Consider the following 25,002-nt stretch of genomic DNA (forward strand, 5'->3'; position numbering starts at 1 on the left):
TGGGAATTTTACCCAGTAAGTCACAGCCATGTGGAGATATATAGATTAAGAGAAATGGGTTAAATTAATATGTAAGAGTTAGCCAATAAGAAGCTAAAACTAATGATCAAGCAGTGTTTTAATTAATATAATTTCTGTGTGGTTATTTTGGTTCTGGGCAGCTGGGACGAACAAGTGGCCTATCCCACACTTATAGATACTGTGATTTAGTTAACTAATTTTTAGATGTCTGCGCATTTTCTTTGAGAGGTATCAATTATGAGATGCTCATTAACCACAACAGCAATCACTTCCATTTTCCAGTCAAACATTATCAGTATAGAGTTAGGCAAGTGAGAGTCTATAGTCTATCTTGCTGGAGAACTTACCTCTCCCAAGACACAGAGGCTCATCTGTGAAAGATGTAGCAATCACAGAGGAATGACCAACTTTGAACACGTCTTTTATTCAGAATATCACCATGATTATGCTATGGAGAAAACACCAGCCTAGTTGAACTTCACTGCTCACATCATCTGAAGCCTTCCTGTAAGAATCTCTGCATGCCTTCTGAGAGGGCTGGAACAGACCCTCTCAGACAGAGCTGGGAACCACTTCTATAGACAAGGCAAATGTGATTAGAATTTTTGTAAAATCACAATTTCCTACGTACTACACATCATACAGATCTATCTTCCTATTACCACCATTCTGCACTAAAATGAACATTATGGAACTTTCAACAAAGTTTTGAATGATAAGAGGCAGCTACTTAATTAATTGATTTATGTTTTCCAAATAAAAACTCAAGAGATGCTGGATGTAACAGTAAGCAGCACAGAAATAGAATATGCCCAGACTAGGGACTCAAAGAAGACATCCTGGAAGCATACTATATTGCTATTGCCTTTAAAAACTAAGAACAGATACTGAAGAGAAGGCTCATTAGTCAAGAGCACTAGCAGCTCTTGTAGAGGAACTAGATTTGGTTCCTAGCTTCCACAGGGTAGCTCACCACTGTCTGTAACTCAAGTTTCAGGGGATCTGATACCTTCTTCTGAACTCTACAGGTGCCAGGTACACATGTAGAACACATATGTACTGCAAATTTTCATACACATAAATTAAAAATATTTCTTTAAAAAATAAAAGTAAGACTCAAACAATGGTAATTCAGGGAACTGTTATGCTTAATATAAAAGGCCAAATAGAGATATATTCTTGAAATAAATGAGAAAAGATGACTGCCATGTATAGAAAATGGAATCTGTTCTGTTCGAGATTTTGTTTGTTTATTTTCTAAAATAATTGAAAGAAAAGGCTGGACTTGGGTGGTTGGGGAAGGCCTTTGAGGAATTAGGTGAAAAGAGGCATAATCAGAATATACTATATGAAATTATATTCAATAAAAAGTGAGTGTAAAGAAGAACATTGTTGTAATGTGAGCGGCGGGCTGCTTCCCACCACCCGGCTAGCTTTACCCGAAATAATTACATGGAAAAAAAGGGATAATGGGATGATGGGATAATAGATTGTACTTGTTGGTACTTGTGAGTTATTGTTTTGAGACAAATATATTGGTATCGATTCTTATATATTGACACAAAGTTAAATTATATTGACTATTGTATGCATGCATGCTTCTACCTCTGTTTAAAACATTTTTTATGTATTGATATATACATTGTATTGATATTGTATATTTACCATATTGCAGTGTACATTTCTACCTCTGACTAAGATACTTATATATTGTTTGTGTATTGATATATATTTATCATATTGCATTGTATATTTGTACATTGTTTATATTTGGAGGTCATTATCCTCATTTGTTGCACAGTTGTTTATTGTCTTAGTCTTTAAGCTAGATAGTTATTGAAAATTATATAGATCAATAGTATTCTAAGTTTGTCATTTATAATTAGACTAATCAGGTTCCTTAGATACATAGAGATTATACTCAGTATAGATAGATAATCTTCAACCTCTTCAAAGAGCTGTAGAAAATGGCCTTTAATCTAACTCAGAGTTTTGTGGTAGTGAGACACAATTGCTCCTGACAACACTGCTCTATTCCCGAGAGAATGTTGAGCACCAAAGACACTCCACCTGGAGCCTTTCTTCTTGGCTGAACTGGCCTTTGGGCAAAGAAATGCCCATACCTCAACCACTGACAGAGATACAGAGTATCCATGAATGGAAAAAACAGGACTGTCATATCCTGCCAAGACAGGGTAAGATAGTTTTGAAAAGTTGCTTGCCTTTGAAAATGGTATGTCAGTTATGTTAGGCCTTAGCCAAAGTTGGTCGCTTCAACGCTGCAAACATGACCTTGTGTGATTGCCTAGGTAGCTAGTTGTCTCTGTGATTTGTTGCATGTTTTGGAAGTTGTTTGATTGCACTTCCTAATTACTCAGGTAACATTATTTCCCTTCTCAGATCTTTGATGGGATTGAAGACTATATAAATGTAGTTACTTTCCACTCATGACTTGGCCAAGCTATTTATTATATAAGACTTAAGCTAGTTAGAATAGGATATTTGTACTTATTGTATATAATTTCATAATAGGCTTAGAACTCTCTTACTTAAACAAAAGGGGGAGATGTTGCGGGAGCTCCTACCACTCCTTTAGCCAATAGCTGCTGAGATACCAGCCTATTGGGGTGTGGTCTTTCTCCCTTTAAAAAAGCGGACACTTCCCTCCCCTTTCTTTCTTACTTCCTGCTTCGCTTCCAGTGACTAGACTTCCTTCCTGATTGGGCAGAAGGCTGTTGTCTGGGACGGTGATCTGTAAGTTTTTTCCCCTTTAAATAAATAACCATTCTATTAATCATAATTCAAACTGGTGTGGGATTGTTTGTGACTTACGCCTTCGCCTTTAGAACATGATGGTAATGTAATGGAAAATTAAAAAAAGCGTATTAACTAGCTCAGTCAAACATCAATTTCAATGATCAACAATATATTCTAGAAGAAATAATGTGCAAAATTCCGTAAAATTCACAAGGCTTGAATAAAAAGTATGCAGGACGAGGCTGCTTGTTGGTTCCCAGCCACTTAGCCCTGAAATAATCATACCAAAACTGTATTAAATAACTGCTTAGCTATTAGCTCTAGCTTCTTTCTGGCTAACTCTTACATATTAATTTAACCCATTTCTATTAATCTGTGTATTGCCAAATGGCAGTGGCTCACCAGCAAAGTTCCTGCATCTGTCTCCAACAGGGCGACATCTCTCTGACTCCACCTTTCTATTGTGATGAGGTGAGCAGAGCAGGCCTGCTTTTCTTCCTGCCTGGCTACCACACGGCTAGCTTTACACCTGAAATAACAACACACAAATTGTATTCATTTAAGCACTGCCTGGCCCATTATCTCTAGCCCTTTACTGGCTAACTCTCATATCTTTATTAACCCATTTCTAATAATCTGTGTAGCACCGCAAGGTGGTGGCTTACTGGGAAAGATTTAGCATGTCTGACCTGGTGGCTGGCTCCATGGCATCTGCCTGACTCTGCTTCTTTCTCCCAGCATCCTGTTCTGTCTACTCTGCCTATCTAAGCTGCTGTCCTATCAAAAGCCAAGGCAGTTTTTTTTATTAACCAATGAAAGTAACACATAGACAGATGACCCTCCTACATCACCTTTCTTTCTCACAGCATTCAGTTTAGTTTTCCCTGCCTACTTTAGTTCTTCCCTGCTATAGGTCCAAAGCAGTTACTTTATTCATTAATGGTAATCATAGCATACAGAGGGAAATCCCATATTACCTCCCCCTTTCTATTTAAATAAATAAGGAAGTTTTAACTTTAACATAGCAAAATTACATATAATAAAACAGGTATCAAGTAATATTTATAGTTACAATATTTATATTTATTTTATCTTTTATTGTTGTCTGAGGTTTTTGTCTTCCCTGGTTCCCACAATTGTTAAGTCCCAAAAAAATCACAGAGAGGTTTACATTAGTTATAAACTGATTGGCCCATTAGCTCAGGCTTCTTATTAACCCTTATAACTTATGCTAGCCCATTATCTTTGTCTATGTTATCCATGTGGCTTGGTACCTTATTCGGCAAGGCAGTCACATCTTGCTTCTTCTGTGGCTGGGTCAGGACTGGCGACTAAGCTTTTCTCTTCCCAAAATTCTCCTGTTCTCATTGACCTACCTCTACTTCCTGTGTGGTTGCCCACCTGTAATTCCTCCTTGGCTGCTGGCCAATCAGCATTCATTTAAATTATAATTGACAGAATACAGACCATTGTCCCATACCACTTCCCTCTCTTTTTAACTTTTAAAACAAGAACTCTGAATACTGAGAACTCAAGAACAATCGCAGTGGGTTTTTGATCCTACTGCACGTACTGGCTTTGGGGGAGCCTAGGCAGTTTGGATGCTCACCTTAGGAGACCTGGATAGAGGTGGGCGGTCCTTGGGCTTCCCACAGGTCAGGGAACCCTGATTGCTCTTAGAGCAGATGAGGGAGGGTGACTTGATCGGGGGAGGAGGAGGGAAATGGGAGGCGGTTGTGGGGAGGAGGCAGAAATCCTTAATAAATAAATTAATTAAAAAAAATAAAAAAAGAAAATAAAAGAGGAAACTTGAAGATAATTTGCTGAATTTTGCATCAATATCTGGGTAGATTTGGAGGCTGTTTGTTAAAAATGAAAAGCCAGAAACAAGAGCCAATTGGCAGTGGGAAAATAAAATATAGGATACTGAAAAAAAAAGAACTCTGAATCTAATATCCTTTGTTTAGCTTTTCTTTTGACTATTAGCCATAGCAACTTGTAATCACCATTCTAAACAAAAGAAAATATCCATAGTCCATTCTTTGGAAATGTGGGTATAGTTTCCCAGGCTACTTCCTGCTGCTTTGGGGGCCACTGATAATTTTATGGGGACCTAAAGAAAATTCATAATTATAATCAAGTCGTGACTGGAGTATCCTGTGAGGCTTGATCATCTCAGGCAGCAATCTTGAATGTGTTCTGGATGTAGAACTCAGACGTCTGGACCATCTATTCCTCCTGGATATTTCTTAGGTAGTCTTTCTTGATCAAACCTGATTTTTCTTAACAGTTCTTTGAGATGTAACTCATGGGCCATGAAAATAGCATATGTGCTAATGTTAAGACAATTAATCGTGATTTCTCATAAGTCCCTAAGTACACTTGAGTATGTCTTATTCTTTCCCTGAGTGCTTTTGCAATTTTAATAAACCACCAAATGTATTTCATCCTGGTTCTAAATTCTTTTCTCTATCAGTCACTGATTCTGGGTCTCAGTGGGGAGACCAGAAGGCAAAAGGAACTCCTGAAATATCAGGAAGTGATAGTGTGGGTGTGGCAGAGCACCTGTCTTCTCACCCCTGACAATACCATGAGATATTGATTACTTTCCTCATCATAGTAACTGCCCTTGGTAACTCTCAAACCCTAGCCTCTTAGTTTCATGTGATGACTTACTAGTGTTTTCATCTCTTGGTGTTCCTTGGGATCCTTGGAGATCACTTTTAATGGTACCAAGTACTAGTGATCCCTCAGTTCCCTGATACAAATTCCTTTTCTGGAAGGAGTCACAGATACCCAAGAGCCTATTCTAGATTCCATACAGATGGTTACAGAGATGTGAATTCATATACCAGACCTCACCATCCTGTACCTTTTCTTCTTACTTCTTTCCTTTTTTTTTTTATCCTAAAGATGCTCACTCTTTCATGATTCCCTGGAATAAGAAAATGTCATGGATTCAGATACATAAGAAATCTTTGCACCATGGTGGTGTGGGAGAATTGTCTATATTCTGTCAATTATGTTTTAAATAAACGCTGATTGGCCAGTAGCCAAGTAGGAAGTATAGGCAGAACAACCAGGAAGTAGAGGTGGGTCAATGAGAACAGGAGAATTCTGGGAAGGGGGAAGCCAATTCCTCCCCAGTCCTGTCCAGACACTGAAGAAGGAAGATGTGACCTGCCTTGTTGAAAAAGGTTCTAGAGCTATGTGGCTAACATATACTAGAATAATGGGCTTATATAAGCTATAAGAGCTAATACAAAGCCTGAGCTAATGGGCCAGTCAGTTTATAACCTAATGTAGACTCTCTGTGTGATTTTCTTTGGGGCTAAATGGCTGTGGGAATTAGTGGGAAAACAGAGACCAGGCAGGACAGAAACCCCAACAAGAAGGCCCTCATGTTACACCATGGCCGGTTCTGTCACTAATCCCCCCCACCATGTGTCATGAAATTTCCTTGATTTCTCCTCTCAGAGGCCATCATCACTGTAAGTCCCCTCTGTTTCTAGGTGTGAACCTGGCTCAAGCTATCATTATTCTTTCAAAAGTGGAACTACCATTTTTTATTTTCATTTAATCTTGCTCTAATACACCTCCCCACCTTGTGTGCTATTCTTCTTTACTTTTACAATTCTCACCCAAAACAATTTTCTAGCTGTCATTTAAGGCTAAACCTACACTGTCATACCTCAGACCAACACAAACACAACACATAAAGTGGTAAAGAGCAAAACCTGGGAGCCTGTTTAACTGTGAACCCCACTCAGAGATACCTGAGAAACATCTTGTTAGTTCTTCAAAAATTTTAAGTATCTCCAAGATCCAAATGTCATGTCTTTACTCCTCTAGAAGGATGTTTTCAGATTGTAGTTACCTTTCTCTGTGTTTATATACTACATTTTAAAGTTCTTTCTTCCTGTTTTTATTCTGTTTCTTAATGCTTTGCTTTTTAAAATTGCGTTTATAAAGTCAAACACATATCAAAGAGAAAATATAATACATGTTTATGAAATCCATAACTAAATTATTTAAAACTTGTTTTAGTGCTTTGATTAATAACACAGATATCTAGCTTCAGAGAGTGTAGTATTCCAGGTAAGAAGGAAAGCATTATACAAATCAATGGAATAAAAATCTCATTCAAATTTGTATTTTAATATATTTGACTTGAACATTTCAAACATTATTTCAGGGGAAATTTAAGGCTACACCAGTGATTATGTGGGCACAGAAACTGTTTGGATCAGGATCTAATGATTCTTTTAAAAAAACTTTTGAATAGAATTATGAAAACTGTTTTCATAAACAGATATTTACAGATTAAGTTTGGGATTAAAGTTAAATAAGACAAAATACCCATAATTTAGAAGTTCCTCAAGTATGTGTGAAACTCTATCCAAAGGAAGGAGATTCTGATCAGAGCTGAGATTACAACAAAAGGAAAGAAGATAAATATGGGAAAACAGGATGTTCTGTAGAAGTGTGACTAAGAACTGATCAGCAAGGCAACGTGGTAGAAGTGTGGATCTTTTTTCCTGTAAGATTCCTTACCTGTTTGGATCAGATGTTTATGACATTGATGACAGCAGGATTCATCACTGGAATGCTGGGGAATGTGTTCATTGGACTGGTCAACTGCTATGACTGGGTCAAGACCCACAAAGTCACCTTCATCAACTTCATCCTGATCTGTTTGGCAGTTTCCAGAATGAGCTTCCTGCTTGTGGTATTTGTTGATGCAATTATATGGGAACTAGCTCCTCATGCCTATGATTCTTCCAGTCTAGCAAAATGCTTTGATATATTATGGATCATGACTGACCAACTGTCTATATGGTTTGCCACTTGCCTCAGCATCTTCTACTTCCTCAAAATTGCCCATTTCTCCCATCCCCTTTTCCTCTGGTTGAAGTGGAGAATGAGAAGCATGATTGTTGTTTTTCTTGCATTTTCTTTGTTCTTGCTGATTTTTTATTTTCTACTGCTTGGAACACTTCCTATTTTCATGGAGATTTACATGATGGCTAAAAGCAATCAGACTCTATTTTCAGATACACACGAAACCAATGCTGTCAAAAACCTAATTGTTTTTCACCTGACATACTTGATACCATTTCTTGTGTCCCTAGTATCATTGCTCCTTTTATTTTTGTCCTTGGTGAAGCACTCCAGAAACTGCCACCTCATTTCCACCAGCTCTGAAGATTCTAGAACCAAGGTCCACAAGAAGGCAATGAGAATGCTGTTGTCTTTCCTCATTCTCTTTATAATTCACATTTTTTTTTTGTGCAGCTGACCCATTGGTTATTTATGTATTGTCCAATGAATAGCTCAGTTAATTTGGTTATGTTAACATTAGATATTTTTCCTTTAAGTCACTCATATATTCTAATCCTGGGAAATAGCAAGCTTCGGCAGACAGCAGTGAGGGCCCTTCAACATCTTGAAAGCCAGCTGCAAGAGATGATCCTCTCCCTTCATAGAGTCTCCAGAGTCTTTACTAAGTGACTAAGCTAATGGGGAGTCTCGGAAGGTCACTGTTCTTCTGCTGGATTCTAAATACTGCTGAACATACGCAAACAGTTCTTTAAACACACTACCTTTTCTGACAGTTTGCACATAGTCAGGCTATAAAACAGAAACCTATCCTTTTTGTTTCCAGCATTGGTAATCAAAACTAGTAGTCTCAAACATTTTAAACATTTTAATTATTTAAAGGAATCAAATAATTAATTTTACAGGCAAAAGAAGTGTAATAGCCATTAAGAAGGAAGGTTTGTTGATGTAGGATTCCCCTCTGTATGTTGTGATTACCATCAATGAATAAAGAAACTTCTTTGGACCTATAGCAGGGCAGAACTTAGGCAGGGAAAACTAAACTGAATGCTGGAAGAAAGAAGATGGAGTCAGGGAGAAGCCACGTAGCCCTGCCAGAGACAGACAACAGAACATTAGTTGGTAAGCCACAACCTTGTGGTGATACATAGATTACTAGAAATGTGTTAAATTAATATGTAAGAGTTAGCCAATAAGAAGCTAGAGATAATTGGCCAAGAAGTGATTTAATTAATACAGTTTCTGTGTGGCTATTTCAGGAGTCTGGGCAGCCAGAAAATGAACAAGCAGCCTCTTTACAACAAATTGGTTCTCCAACGTGGTTGACTATATCCACCTAAAACCTGAGAAAGCTTGGAAAGGAACTTTAGACACTAAAAAACAAAGTTTAGCAGCGCCCCCCTCTCCCCTGCCCATGGGCTTTGCTTGCTGGAAACATGCTGTGGCTCCTTTAAGAGATGTCTTCCTGATTCAGCAGGGTTTCAAATGGCAGTAGATTGTGGCTCTTTCTAGAGGCTGAACACCTGAATTGCGTTTATAGGCATGGGTGCTTATGTGCCCACTTGGGGTCAGGAGCAAAGTAGCTGAGACCATGCCCACAGCTCAGTACTCCCTGCCTTGGGCAGGCAGTGGAATCAGGTCTGCTAGGCACGTACAGAGAGGTGAGCATGGCAGATTCCTGACACCAGACACGGAAATATTCCCAGTCTGTACATTGTGCTGCATGGCAGATTTAGCTATTGCTCAGACAAAAAGGATTTATGTGCTGCATACTCCTTCTCATAGTTAAAACTGGTGAGCACAGATCCTACCTGGAAGTCCCAGAGCTGGTGGTAATGGTACGTTCACCATTTTAGAAAGCAGACAGAGGTGGAGCCAGCACCCAGGGCCATTGTGACCAAGCTGCTTAGCATTTTAAAAGCTCTCCAGGACAGAAAAGGATCACTAGATAAACAATAAACAGAAATTCAGATGAAAAAGACCTCTGAATGGATCACAGTGTTGGATAAATCTACATAGGCTTGGGATAGAAAAAGAAAAAGAGTATAGAGAGTCATAAAAGGAAGTAAATGGTTTAGAAAAACCCAGTCTTTAAAGAGATAGACAGTCACAGATTAAAGCAGTAAAAGTAATAAAATAAATATTAAACATAGGGTAAAAAAATAATAAGCCAAATAAAGATGAAAAATACACAGTCTGGATTATGTGTATTATTGTGCTTTCTTTGAATTTTTTGACTATGAAGGAGCTAAGTAACCAACTTATATACTGTAGAGGTATTTTGTTATTGAAATATGGATCTAAGGATATGTTGCTTTGATAAAGAGGTTCTTCTTTTGTTTCCACAGAGGATGAGAACTTGTGTAATCCTTCCAGATTAATGTGGTTTGATGGACTAAGACTCCAGAAAGGTTATCGTGAACACCTCCAAAAATTACTTCACCCAACAAAAATCAGGAAGCAGTTTGGATAGAACTATGCCCAAATTCCCTAAATGATTGTTTATAAATGTTTGTTTACATTTAAAGGTGGATATGCTATAGAGATTTGCATTGGTAGGATCGTGGTTTATTGATACAAATTTAAGGTCAATTTTGTTATACTGTGTCTATGTATATTTCCGTTCTTGATTAAGGTATTATGTTTGTACAGCTCATTTAAAAATGTAATGTATAATTAAGAAATACAGGTTAATAGATAATCATCTATAACAGTCAAGCTTCTAGTCATGTTAGTTAGGTTTTTCTAGATACATAGAGATATATTTCTGTTAGACAGGTATTCTTCAAACTTTTCAGAGACCTTCAGGATATGGCATTTAAAATTTTAATAGTTTAAGACTTTTCATGACAGTGAGACACATATGCTTCTGGCAGCACCAATTACTTAAAGAGGAAGATGGGCATCGAAGAGGCTCCTTATGGAGTTTGTTAACCATTTGGGCAGGAAACTGCTCTTGCCTGAACTGCTTGATGAACTGGACATGCAGGACCCTCAGAGAAATGACTGGTGAACTTGCCTAAAGGTGAGATGATCCTTTGGGTTTCCTGTTTCATGAAAGATTCTGCCAGACATTCTGCAGGACACAGAAGAAAGCAATTGATGTACTTTGCCATTGAAAGGCAGAACAGATATTTAAAATTCCTGCTTCATGGAAAACTCCGCTGGATATTACGTGCCTGTTGGCTGAAGATTGGATGCCCCAAACACAGAAGAATTTTGGATGACTGTTAGGGCAATGAGATGTCGCTGTCATTTCTAGAGTTTTGGAAGTTGCTTACAATGCATTTCCTGTTAATTTAGGTAATATTATATCCTTCTGGAGTCTTTGATGGAGTTGAAGAATATGTAGTTATAGTTTTTCTTAGTTATCATTAAAGGTAAAGTAGATATAAATATTATAACTGAGAATGAAAACATATTTGTGCATACATTTCATTGCAATCTGATTACCAGAGTTCTGAGTACAAGTCACAGTTATTAGATGAAGGAAGAAGATGAGGAGGGCAAAGTTTATAGCAAATGGCAAATTTAATGGGGAGTGTGGATATGTAGATGTATTTGTAATGCTGTAATATTACATTGTATTATATTATACAATGTAATATTATATTGTAAGTGTAGATATGATAGATGTAAATTCCAAATAAGAGAGTGGGGGAAATTTGCTATAACATTTTCATTGTGATGGTGGGAATTATAACATTATACAGCTACTAGACATTACATACAATATACTAGGGGTTGCATTTGTTTAGTCTATATAGTCATAATGTAAAATAAGAAGCTACAATGATGATATATACTTGCTGGTTTGGCTTGGAGGAGTTATAAGTATGTTATTGTTAGAAATATTCACATTTTCTACCCAACTATATCTGAGCTGTGTGGTTCTTTTACATATAGATGGTAAGAATGATGTTGACAATGGCTTTCATGATAACAGAGCACATATTTATTAGTAATCTCTATTTGATAAAGCAAAACATGTAATTTCAGTCATTATATTTTAGTTATCTTGCCTTGGAAAATAAAATGGGCAAATTCAGCCTCAGATATTGACCTTGTTTTTATTTTAAAGAATTTATTTTATATTTATTTTATTTAGTGTTTAGTGTTACTGAAATTCGGTAATTAAGAGAAGCTAATGAAGTAAACTTGTGAGCAACTTTTGATTCTAATGAAATGTTTTTTTGGGGGAATGAGCTAACGAATAGCTAGGAGTAACCCATACTTAAGAAACAAACTTTAGAAGCTGGGCAATGGTGGCACACACCTTTAATAACAGCACTCAGGGAGGCAAAGACAGGCAGATCTCTCTGAGTTCAAAATCATCCTGGTCTACAGAGTGAGTTCCGGGACAGCCAGAGCTACACAGAGAAATCCTGTCTTGCAAAAACAAAAACCAAACAAACAAACAAAAAAAAGAAACAAACTTTAGGAGAAAGAAGTATAAAGACTGGGGTTTTATTCTTGACAGTAGAAGAATGGCAAAATATCAGTAAATGAATCCCAGGCCATAGCTAGGTTATTTGGTGAATGGTCTGTAATCCACATTTGAATGGCAAGTGACTCAAGTCCTGTGCCTCCACCATCTCCATCTGCCACTTTCCTGCCAGCCTCAGCAGCATGAGGTCCTCTGCCAGCACATTGTTTCAAGTGAGTCACATGCCACTTTTTGGGTGGTTTCTACTGGCAAAACCTCACTAGACCTTTTTTTAAAATGGTTGTTCACATTATGCAAAGTCCTCCCAAATGTCTCATTTTAGATGCTCACAAGAAATATTATATGAAATTCTGTTAAATGCATTTGAGAAACAAACAGGCAATCATTTTTGACTCCCGGTACACCAAATCTCATTTAGAGCTTTTCTAATTGTCTTGTGTGTGTTTGCTATAACAAAATTAATATATTCTCTGAGACTGATACGATGTCCAGTCATTCTCATTCTAACCCTATACTACATACTTCCTGCCACTGAAGAGCCTGCCCCTCTATGTTAGGCCAGCTCTACCTTACGTTTGCTGTGAGGAAGAGATATTGAAGGGTATTTGCCTCTATTTTAATTTTGTTTCCCCCTTTTCTGTGATAAAATATTCTGACAGAACAACTTAAAGGAGACAGAATTTATCTTAGTTCACAGTTCAAGGCACAGTCCATTATGGCAGGAAAAAATCACTATCAGGAGTTTGAAGTAGGGGATCACATCAGACCCACAACTGGGAAACAAAGACCTAAATTCAATTGTTGTTCAGCTTCTTTCTTCCAATGCACACAGTCCAGGATCTTCAATCCAGGCAATGATCCCACCCACAATTAAGGTATTTATTCCAACATCAATTAATATCATCAAGATAAGTCCCACAGCCATATGCAGAGGCCCATCTCCTAGGTGAGAGTAGATCTGTCAAACTGGCAATTAACACTAACCATCACATCCTTTGAGAATTGTGAAGAACAACTGTATTCCTCGGGTTTGAAAATGAAAGGCGTATGCTATTCGAAGTGAAACAGGAATCTACAGAGAAACACAAGTGGAGTATTTGTAGTCGACAGTGATAAAGCTGGGGAAATACACTTTACATGTGGGAGATGAATGTGACACTTAAAATTCTGTTTTTGGTCCCTGGCATAGCTCTTTGTGTTAGGATTAGCCCTAAAAAATTTAAGACCTCTTACAACTTAAAAGTGCCAAAAGGCTTTAGTTTGGTGTCTCTCAAAGGAAAAGTTGCTAAGGTCAGCATATTAAAACAATAACAAGAATTGGGCACATTTCTTTACTCATGAACATCTTCCTATTGATGGAACATCAGAGTGTCATGGGGTTGGGAACACTTGCCACTGGGCTTTGTTGGCCATTGAGACCATTGGGAGACTTAAAGATGTGTGTTGAAGTGGTGAGAGAAACACAAAAAGGCAAACATGAAGTTCACTGGAGTATCTCTCTCTCTCTCTCTCTCTCTCTCTCTCTCTCTCTCTCTCTCACACACACACACACACACACACACACACACACACACATACACCATTTAAAAGGCTGTGCAATTCAAACAGAAAAATGAGATGTGTTAGTGAAAAGAAGTGATAAGGTCATTCACAGATAAAGTTCTTTGTTTTGATGTTTTAAACTTCCCATCATGTTTTGTATTAATTAGGTCAAAGTGGATTTCCATAAGTACTTTCTCACTATTCCTTGGATTGGTGCCAGCATGGTGGACTAAATCCATGTAAAACCTAAGAGGGCTTGAAAAAGAATTCTAGAAAAAATAATAAGTTTAACACAGCTTCTTGTTGTTTGCTGGCAGCTTGCCACAGCTCCATTAAGAGGTTTTTCTGATTCTGCCATAGCAGGAAAAAAAAAAAAGTTATGCGGTTTTAAAATGTGGCTTACTGGACCATGATACCAGGATGAACTCTGGCTATGTAGCATTTGAATGGCATTTGTGGGCTTGGGTGTTTGTATGTCCACTTGGGGTCTGGAGGAAAGTAGCTGAGACCATGCCTAAGGCCCAGAGCTTTCCACCTGGGTAGGTGGTAGGATCAGGTCTACTGGGCATGCACAAGCAGGAGAACATGTTGGATTCTTGCCACCAATACACAGAGATATTTCCAGGCCACACAGTGTGCTGCATGACGGATTTAGCTATTACTCCAATAAAAAGGGTTCATTTGCTGCATGTTCAATTTCAAAATTAAAGTGTTGAGTGTGGCTCCTACCAAATCTGGCAGTAATGGTACATTCATCATTTTAAAAGTGGAGAGAGGCAGAGCCAGCATTCAGAGCAGCTGCAACCAAGCTGCTTTCCATTTTAAAAGGTCTTCAAGACAGTAAAGAATTACAGATAATGCAGTAAGGACAGATTCAGACATAAAAGATCTCCAAATGGGTCACAGTGTTGCATAAATGTATGTAGGCTTGGGAATGAGAAGAAAAAGAGTACAGAAAATTGGAAAAGAAGTAAATTATTTTTTTAAAAAAAGTTTTTAAAGAGATAAAGTACAGACATAGATTAAAAGGAGTAAAGAAAAATAAGCTATGTAAAGATGAACTATACACAGAGTCTGAATTATGTATATTATTGTGGTTTTTTTGAATTTTTTTGACTGTGAAGGAGCTAAGTACAGGGAAACATTTCATTGTATGGGCTGTTAAGCTAAACGAGCATGTATATTACAAAGGTATCACGACTTCCAAATTTGAGTCTAAGGATATGTTTCCTTGGAAAAGAGGTTCTTCTCTCGTTTCCACAGAGGATAAAAACCTGTGGATTGCTTCCAGACCAATACGGTTTCATGGATCAAGACCTCCTGAAAGGTTGTCTTGAACACCCCTCAAAAAATTACTTTGCCCAATAAACAGCAGTAAGAAGTTTGGACAGACTGCGCTCATATTCACAAATATTATTTGTAAATGTTTTTTACATTTAAAGAGGGATATGATATAGATATGAATAATTTGCATTGTTATGGATCTTGGTTTATTGATACAAATATAACATTTTGTTTTGTGTGTATTTCTGTTCTTGATTAAGGTATTGTTACTGTGTAGCTCATTTAAAAATGTAACATATAATTAAGGAATATAGGTTAATAGATAACCATTTATAAAAGTCAAGCTTGTAGTCATGTTAGACTATTTAGATGTATAGAGATATATTTCAGTTAGAGTGGTATTCTTCAAATCTTTCAGAGACCTTCAGAATATGGCATTTCAAATGTTTTAATAACTTAGGGTTTTTCATGACAATGAGACACATCTGATCCTGGTAGCACCAAGCTACTTCAAGAAGGAAGACAGGCATCGACGAAGCTCCTTATGGAGTTGGTTAGCCATGTGGGCAGGAAACTGCTTTTGCCTGGGCTGCTTGATGAACTGCACATGCAGGACCCACAGAGAAATGACTGCTGAACTTGCCCGAAGATGAGATGATCTTTCAGGGTTTCTGCTTCATGAAAGAGTCTGTGAGACATTCTGCAGGATAGAAAAAAAAGTGACTGGCAAACTGCCAATATAGGCAGAACTGTTTTTGAAATTTCCTGCTTTGTGGAAAAGTCTGCTGGATGCTATGGGCCTGTAGGCTGAAGATGGATGCCCCAATAATACAAAAGAACTTTGGGTGACTGTCTAGGTAGTAAGATGTCTCTGCCATTTCTAGAGTTTCGGAAGTTGCTTGCAATGTACTTCCTGTTTACTTAAGTAATATTATATCCTTCTGGAGTCTTTGATGGAGTTGAAGAATTTATAGTTATAGTTTTCCTTAGTTATGATAAAAGATAAAGTATATATAAATATTGTAATTTTTGCTTGATATCTGCTTCATTGTATGTAGTTTTTCTATGTTAAAGTCAAAACCTTCCTTTTTATTTAAACAGAAAAGGGGGGGGTGATGTGGGAGTCCCTCTGTGTGCTGTGATTACCATTAATGAAAAAAGAAACTGCCTTGGCCTGTTAATAGGGCAGAACTTAAGATAGGCGGAGAAAACTGGACTGAATGCTGGGAGAAAGAAGGCAGAGAAGAGAAGCCATGGAGCTGCCACCGCCAGAGACAGACATGCTAAGACTTTGCTGATAGACCATGACCTCATGGTGATACACAGATTAATGGAGATGGGTTAAATTAATATGTAATATTAGCCAACAAGAAGCTAGAGCTAATTGACCAAGCAGTGACTTAATTAACACAGTTTCTGTGTGATTATTTCAGGGCTAAGCTAGCCGGGCAGCCAGGACGAACAAGTGGGCCCTCCTCCTACACCTTGGTGAGAAATATTTGCTTTTTTTTAGCCCAATACATCATGGAATCAATGATCATCTGTTTTCTGATTTTCAAATTTTATCTTAATATGTATGTATGAGTATTTGCCTGCATATGTGTATGAGCAGCATGTATATTCCTAGTGTCCATGGAGACTAGAAGAGGGCATCGGATACCCAGGAACTGAGGTTACAGATAGTTGTGAACCACTATGTGCTACTGAGATCAGAACCTGAGTTCTGTGAGAGGAGCAAATACTCTTAACAGCTGAGCCATCTCTCCATCCAAATTTTCTGATTTTAACTATAGCTATCATTAGATTATTTTGATTGCAACTATAGCATAAAGATTAATTCAGCCAAGTTACATGTACATTTTATGATACACATTATATATACAGTAACAATTTCTCCATCATCTATAGCTCAACCATTTGATATTTTAAAGAAAGTTATAAAAATTCAACATAGGATTATAAATAATATCTATAGTTATATAGTTTTTAAAAATGCAAATATTCACTTGGATTTTTATTTGCTTATAGTATATGATAGGCATGATTATATAATTCTCAATGTTTTCTTCATAAAGAGCTTCCTCTTTAATGTAACTATGAACATAAATGTTTTTCAGTGAGTATCACTGGACTTGTTTTCTTATTTGTTTTTTTAAACTTAACTCTCATGTTTTGGTCATTTTTCAAATCATGTTTACATATGATTCTTTTTCTGGTGGCCTTTCTATTATCTTCAGAGTATTTCTAAAGCATCAGTAACTTCTAGGTTTCTTGGTTTCCATACCATAATATCTAGGATTATCTAGCCCTTTTCCAAATCTTGGGACTAGAAGGAATTCCTTCGTATGTGGGTCTGACAGGTGCTTTAAGGCACACGTTTTGGGGAAGCTCCCAGGAAATGCATAATGAGTTGGCTTCTCATTATGTGGCTCAGGATAGCACAATATTCACTGTATAATTTCAGGTGGGCTCAAACTCAAAATCCTTCTGACTCAGCCCCTGGAGTACTAGAATTACAGACATGTAACACCATGCCTAATACTTTTTCCAAATCTCTCAAATTAATTATATAATGCAGTCAAGATAGAACCTGATTATATTAGAATCATAAAATAATATCTATTTATAATGATTAGCCTTTATAAGGTATAAATTAATAAAAAGAATATTACTGTTGTTCTCCACCTCAACTGGACAGATATGTTTAAAAAGCCATTATAGAAGAGAAGGAAAAAAGTAAAAGGGAGGACGAGGAAGAGTGCTATGAATTTCAAACTTTTAGATATGATATGGCTATTACACACATGAGCTGCGATAATCACATTAGACTAGCTTTGAATTAAGCTAGTTCAAAGACTCCATCATGGAATAAGTGGGGATCCTGTGGCCCAGTTCCCAGCTGAGGGGCTATAGGCAGATAGCTATTGTTACTTTGTTTTTTTAAAAATTTATTTATTATGTATACAATATTCTGTCTGCGTGTACGCCTGAAGGCCAGAAGAGGGCACCAGACCTCATTATAGATGGTTGTGAGCCACCATGTGGTTGCTGGCAGGACCTTTGGGAGAGCAGGCAATGCTCTTAATCTCTGAGCCATCTCTCCAGCTCCGTCACTTTTCTTAAGGTATATGGATGACCCAACACCCATGTATATATGGGTAACATGAATTGGACTCTAGATTTAAAGAAAAAAGGATAAAAGGAGGATATTAAGTAGGGAGATGTGCAGGAGGCAGCTAGTGGTTAAACACAGTATAATTCTTCAGGCATTGTTAAAGACAGCGACTTTCAACATCCTAGAACTTTCCCGGTAGGGTGGCTGGTTAGAGAGCCCCAGGGATCCTTAGCACTGTGGCTGCAAGCATACTATCAAGCCTGGCTTACTTATGAATGCTCTGGGGGGATCAAACTTATATCTTCAAGCTTTTACAGAATGTACTGTACTGACTGAACTATGTTTCCAGATCTTTCTCTCTGTGGTCACTGTTTCTGTCCTATTACAGTCAGATTTTTCTGATATTTTAAAACATCTGGAATATTTATCAATTAAAAACTGATGATTTTTCCCTTCAAAGCACCCATTTAGACTAAAATTTTAGCAAAGGAACCTTAGTCAAACAGCCTTGGGACTCATCTGGCAAGATTAAATGCTTATTGGCACATGTCAGAGGTATCAGTCTTGGCTATACAGCAAATTCCCAAGCAACCCTGTCAAAACAAAACGAAACAAAAAAAGGCAAAAAAGAAGGAAGAAAAAGCACAAACAAACTACTACAACAAAAGAAAAATAAAACCTTTGGGTTCTTAAGCTTTTCTAGAATTAAACTAATGAGGAGGCACTGGATTTCCTTCTGAAATATTGTTCTTAATCACTGGACCCTTTAGCTTTTGTTTCTGTGGTACAGACTTTTCAACACGTGGCCCAGATTGTTTTTGAACACATGATGCTCCAACTCAACCTGAGTACTGGGATAACAGCTGTGTACTACTATGTCTGGCTCTCACTTGATCCTTTCAGTTATCTTTGAGCATCATGAGATTTTCCTAGAAGAGCCTAGAAACTAGCAATTTGCTCACAAAGACGGCAGAGGGTTTTCACAACAGCATGCGCTATCTTAACATGTGCTCCTAGGGAGGAAATAACTGTGACAGTTTCACTTCCATGTCAAGTCTGTAGCAGCATATATTCATCTTACATGAGTTTAGAACAAATACAATTACATTTATATGTAAGGAAAATCACAAGTAGAAATGAAAATTATTTCCAAGCTAGAGTAGGTAGAATGTTTCTATATTAATATATATTATCAAGCAGGAACAGTGTTCTGTATGATTTAGAGTTTCAATCCCACAATCTTTGTGCATCATTTAAACTGTAGCAGACAAAATTACCTGGGGAACTATTTTAAATTAGACTTTAAGAAAATCATATTCATGATTAAATATGAATCACATAACAGTGTTAGATTAGTAACAAAAAAGAACAAACCGTTGCTTTTCCTCTATTTGCATTTCTTTTCTTCAGAAATGATTTTAACTCTTAGATGTTTCTGCATTGATTTTTCTAATCATAGTTTATGCTTCCTTTTATATATCACATCTTTTTTTTTTGTAGAGTTGGGGACCAAACTTAGAGCTTTGGGCATGCTAGGCAACACTCTACAACTGAACCAAATCTCCAGTCCTCTGTAACAGCTCCTGATGGACTTCCCATCAATACATACACACCCTTTCCCTCTTCAAGCTACCCAATGTTACATTATCATTTCTTGTCAACCAAGTACTTATATTACAGGTACAGTATTAGTCACATGAGGTATGACAGTATAACTTTTGACTATTTTATTTCTCATGGGGTTTATAATGACTTCAGTTTTAGTTTCAAAATAAAATATAAGTACTAGCTCACCCCAAACTTGGAAAAATCTCTAGCATATATTCACACATACACCAAGCATTTGCTCTTTTTTGGACGTTCAGTACACTCCATCCTTGGGCATTTCCTGTTTATTTCATCTGGTTACCCTCTCCATTTTAGCAGTTAGAAACTTCCTGGCTGTCCATAATGCACAAAACGTCCTAATCATTCACAACAGATCATATATATTACCCTCCCACTCCACAAGGACAGCACCATTCCATTTACATTCTTGTCCTTCCACGTGTCAACTGTATTTTCGCAAGGTTTGTAACTTCTGTATTTTACTCTGTAACCGAAATCAAGTATTCCCTTTAAAGAAGAAAGCCATATTTGGTCCATTTGCATTATTATCAGTTTGCATTACTAGCAGAGAATAATCAGTTCCTTTCTTTTTGCTTCGACTGGACTTTTTTTTTTGGCTCTAATGTCTCTTTGACAGGGACATCTTCTCACACTCCCACCATTTGTTCAAAATCCCGCTGTCACATTTGGCGACGGGGACAAGCTTTCCTGTAGTCTGGCTCTGATCCAGTTTCAATGTATCCTCTTGTGTGAGGAAGCGACATATACTTTTCAGGTCACATTCATGGTATATCAGGCCTCTGATTCAATGACAGTCCAATATTCTCAGAATGTAAGTTGGAAGTAAATCTGTGTTCTTGAAAACCTTTTTTCCCCCCCTTTCTCACAATGCAATCTGTGAATCCCAAGATTCGCCCGGGATTTCCTGAAGCGTATTCCTTAGGTACGTCCTTGGGCCTTAGTTTCTCTGCTTCAGGAACGTCTTTGCTCTTAACAGACCGGGCGACCTTTCAAAAACCACCTCCAAACCCCGGGCAGGGGAGGCAGGGAGCAGGTCGCGCGCGAGCGCGCTCTCGCGAGTCTGCCCGTTCTTCACGCGCGTCCGGGCGGCGCGGCGGGCGGGGCGGCCTGGGCGGAGGCCATCTTGCGGGTCCCCGGAGGCCGGCCAGGCAGGCGCGGCTCTAAATGTGTACCTGCAGGCGGATGTTGAGGATCACCGAGCCGGCGATGTAGAAGTACGGGAAGTTCGTGCGCAGCTGCCAGGCCAGCTCGAAGAAGGCGAGCAGGGTCCGGGAGAGCCCCTTGCAGAAGGCACAGTACGGGGTGGCGGCCGCGGGGCCCAGGGCCGTGAGCGCCAGGGCGGACGGGACGTCGGCGGGGGCCATGGTGCTGTCCCGCTCGGCCGAGGGTCTCCGCAGCTCCGCGCGGTCCCGAGCAGGGTCGGGCCGTGGCCCGGACGACGTGGCCACCCGTTCCCCGCTACCCTGGCAGCGGCTTCCGCGCCCTCCGCGCCCTCCGGCCGCTCCCTCCCTAGTGGCGCGGGGCGGCGTGGGCTCCGCCCCTTCCTGTCAGCTTCCCGTGGAAGGTCCGCTGCAGGCGGTTATGTAACTTGTAGGGACAGCTGCGCAGAGATCGCTGTCGTTTTAAAGGAAAAGAGCTTGGTGAGCTGACGCAATTCAGCCAACAGTACACATTTTTTTTTTTTTGGAAGGATCAAAGGTGGATTAAAATGAATTCGTCTGCTCCGTGATCCTGTAGCATTCACTCTGATACTAAGACAAGATGGTTACGGTACACAAGCTGATACAGGCAGTCTGCATTTGTAGCATGCTGTAACTGTGAAAAGTCACCATATTAGGTTATGAATTTAACTGTGTATTAGGACGATTGCTAGTAACAAGCAAAAATATATACGCCCCTTTTTTCACTGTGTGTATATCTATTTGTCTGTCTGTCTGTCTATTATCTATCTATCATGTGTTTCCACTTAATATAAACCCATAAAAGTGTAGATTAGGTATAAAATCCAGCTTTTTGCATGGAAATGTAACGGTGAAAAACCTAAAGTAGGCTCTAATGATGAGAACACTACTATTATCTATTTTCATATCCTTGGTACCCTTATAGAAATATGACTTCATTAGTCACAATGCTTTATGTGGTGCACTTTTATTGTGTTTTTGAGCAATCCTTTCGTTTAGCTACATGTATGTATAATGCTTGTTCGTTAGTTGCTGATCATGACTTTCACAATACAGTGTAGTTTTACATATCAATGTTAAAATGCTCCATATCTAACCCTGACCTGCATGTATGTGTTACATATTCAAAGCCTCCCTGTGCTCCAAATAGTGTCAGGTCGAAAGGGCACTCTAATCCCCCAAACTTCAAAAGGAAGTTCAAATATGGCAAAATGAACTCAACCTAAACTGTAGGAGGCTTTTTGGTGGTTAGATAAAAGCCAGCATTTTTCCAGGAACTTGTGAAGTGGGTTCCTATCTGCCAAAGGGGGTCATTTCCCTTACCACTTGTCAATAGGACATATAGCTCTCTTGTTAACACATATTTCTGGCCCCCATCAGCATATCAAGGTCCTTAGTCTGATCCCTCAGTCCCTACTCACAGTACTTATACATTTCAAAACCCACATGCCCATCTCCTGGCTCTTCCTTCCCTCCAGCACCTCACTCTCCTTGTAACCATTGCTATTCTCACTATGCCTTATAACCAATATTCTTAGATGGTTAAGAAGAAGAAAGGAAGAAAGAAGAAAGGAAAGAAAAGAAAGGAAGAAAGAAAAAGAAAAAAGAAACACAGTAATCCTTCCAAATGTTTTCAACAAATTCCTAATACAAAACCAAGATAAGACTATATCAAAAAAAGAAAATGGCAGACTAATATCCGTGATGAACAAAAATGCTATAATCCTTATGACAAGGTTTGATATAGAAAAAAGATCATCTACCACAACCAAGTTGGGTTTATCCTGGAGATGCAGAGATAGATCAACATACATAAGTCAATAGTGTAATAAATCATATCAGTGGACATAAAGACAAGCATAAAATCCAATCGATGTAGAAAAGATCGTTGAAAAAATCCAACATGACTTCATGATAAAAGTTCTGGGAGAACAGGAGAGAAATGCAAAGGAAGGAAGCACATGTGGATATGCTGATGGAGATGCTAAAGTGAAAAGAACTGTTAGAGAAGCTAGGCAAAGTGGTACACAACACTTGGGAGACTGGTGTAGGAGGATTGCCACAAGTCTGGCTTACAAAGCTTTGCCTATTATGCTATAAAGATTATAAGAATATTTTCTCATTCGCCTAGAATTATTACTCGTTTGTAATAAGGTTTGTTACCAACTCAACATTTTGTTTTGTGTGGAATTTGAGTAGAAGTTCATTTTTTTCATATTGTAATCAAGATTTTTAGTCTCATTTATTGAAGAAATTTTTGTTTACAATTTAATATAATTGGTGCTTTCCTTGAAAGTGTTTGTGGACTGCATAAGTGAGTCGATCATTAGACCCATTATTCTAATTTTTGATCCATTTATATAAGCAAATTTACTGTGTTTGTACAGTGTTGAAATCACAGGAAAAATTTAAACCTTGATCCTGTGAATTGCAGCTTATTTTAAAAAATTAATTATTTTAAAACTGATTGGACCGAAACCAGTAGCTTCACCAAAGCTCTAAATCTGAGGAATTTCTTTGACAAAAGTTGATAAAAAACTGAAAAGTCTGAAGGGCATGAAAGGTGCTTTGACTTTTAATTATCTATAAGAGAAACACATTTGAGAAGATAAACAATAATTCTCCTATGAGGCATGTGTGTGTGCCTCTGTATAAGTACACAAGTGCACAGTTTTAAACAACATTACACATAGTTACTAGCTCTTAAAGGAGTATTAGTTTCCTGGGTTCCCAAGAAAATACTCTGAATAATCTACTTATTAAATCTGACATTTTATTAACAGAAAACGAAAGTTGTTTAACACAAATAATGGAGATATTAAATAAAAGTGCTTACAAATGTTGAAACAGAATATGTCCTCATTTGCATGCTAGCAAACAAGAATGCAGTTTCAATCCAAAGTTAACCATGAATTCCCATCTATATGAGGGACAAAGAGTATGTGAACAAGAGTTAATTTGAGCAGTTATGGGAATTTACTGTTTGCAGAAAGATAGGATTGAGTAGATCTACTAACACACTGTGGTGCTGTTTGCTTGACATTGGTCATAGAATTGTAAAGAATAACTAACTACATTCATAATTCAAGGGAACTATAAAGTAGATTTATTGAAGGGGAGGCAGGGAAGATGACTTATCTGGTGGCACCCTACGTGATGGACTAAATCCACTTAAAAACCTGAGAAGGCTTAAAAATAAGGGAGAAAGAATTTAATACAGATTTTTCTGTTTGTTGGTGACATGCTGTAGAGAGATTTCCTGATTCGGCAACAGCAGCAGCAAAAAAAAAAAAGCTGCGTCATTTTAAAATGCGGCTTCTTGGGACTGTGCCACCACCGCAAACTCTGGCTTTAAAGCATTTCAATGGATTTTATGGGACTGGATGTTTGTGTTCCCGCTTGGGATCGGAAGGAGAGTGCTCTCAGCGCTCCCCACCTGCACCTGGGCAGAGGGCAGAATCAGGCTTAGGCAGGCAGAAGAGCATGGCGGAATAGACATGTTTTCAGACTGTGCAGTGCTCTGCGTATCAGATTTGGTTGTAACTTGGATAAAAAGAGTCTGTGCTGCACGCTCAGTCTGAAAATTAAACTGCTGAGTGTGGCTCCAATGTGGACTTGCTGTGTGCCTGGAACTGTGCTCAGCTCAGGGGCACCAATGGATCTGAGGCAGGAGCAGCTGCTCCGTGCTGAACTGTGCTGACCTCAGGCAGGAACTGCCATAATTACCATAATAATAGCGCAGTTAAGGTTTAGACTCAGCAGGAAACAGGCGGTACCATATTACCCCTATGTGGCGCAACTGAAGTTTTTAAGAACTGCTTAACATTTAAGAAATGCTCCTGGATAGTAAAAAAATGTTACAGATTCACAATAAAACAGATTCAGACATAAAAGACCACACTGTTGGATGAATGTACGTAGGCTTGAGAGAGAGAAGAAAAAGAATATAGAGAATAAAGTTAATGGTTTAAAAAAAAAGTAAAGTCTTTAAAGAGACAGAGTACAGATAGTTAAGAGATTAAAAAAATAAAGAAAAATAAGCCACGTAAAAATGGAAAATTCACAGAGTCTGGATTATGTACATTATGTTTTCTTTAAAATTTTTGACTGAAGGAGCTAAGTACAGAGAGACATTTCATTACATGGGCTGCCAAGCTAAACCAGAATGGATATAAGGGTATTACGAT

General features: G+C 38.2%; 2 protein-coding genes across 2 annotated transcripts; one reads left to right on the top strand and one right to left on the bottom strand.

Moving 5' to 3' along the window:
* Positions 1-7,345: 7,345 nt before the first annotated feature.
* On the top strand, positions 7,346-8,289 carry Tas2r42 (taste 2 receptor member 42). Its single transcript, XM_075982159.1, is given in 2 exon segments — positions 7,346-8,068; positions 8,071-8,289. Coding segments are annotated over 2 exon segments (942 nt in total).
* A 10,766-nt stretch (positions 8,290-19,055) lies between these two features.
* On the bottom strand, positions 19,056-21,169 carry Smim10l1 (small integral membrane protein 10 like 1). Its single transcript, XM_075982516.1, has one exon. It carries the CDS (start codon positions 20,996-20,998, stop codon positions 20,795-20,797), a length of 204 nt encoding a protein of 67 aa, XP_075838631.1. The 5' UTR covers positions 20,999-21,169; the 3' UTR covers positions 19,056-20,794.
* Between the last annotated feature and the right edge of the window lie 3,833 nt (positions 21,170-25,002).

This window comes from Microtus pennsylvanicus, chromosome 8 (genome assembly GCF_037038515.1).
Source record: "Microtus pennsylvanicus isolate mMicPen1 chromosome 8, mMicPen1.hap1, whole genome shotgun sequence".
NCBI classification, from domain to species: domain Eukaryota; kingdom Metazoa; phylum Chordata; class Mammalia; order Rodentia; family Cricetidae; genus Microtus; species Microtus pennsylvanicus.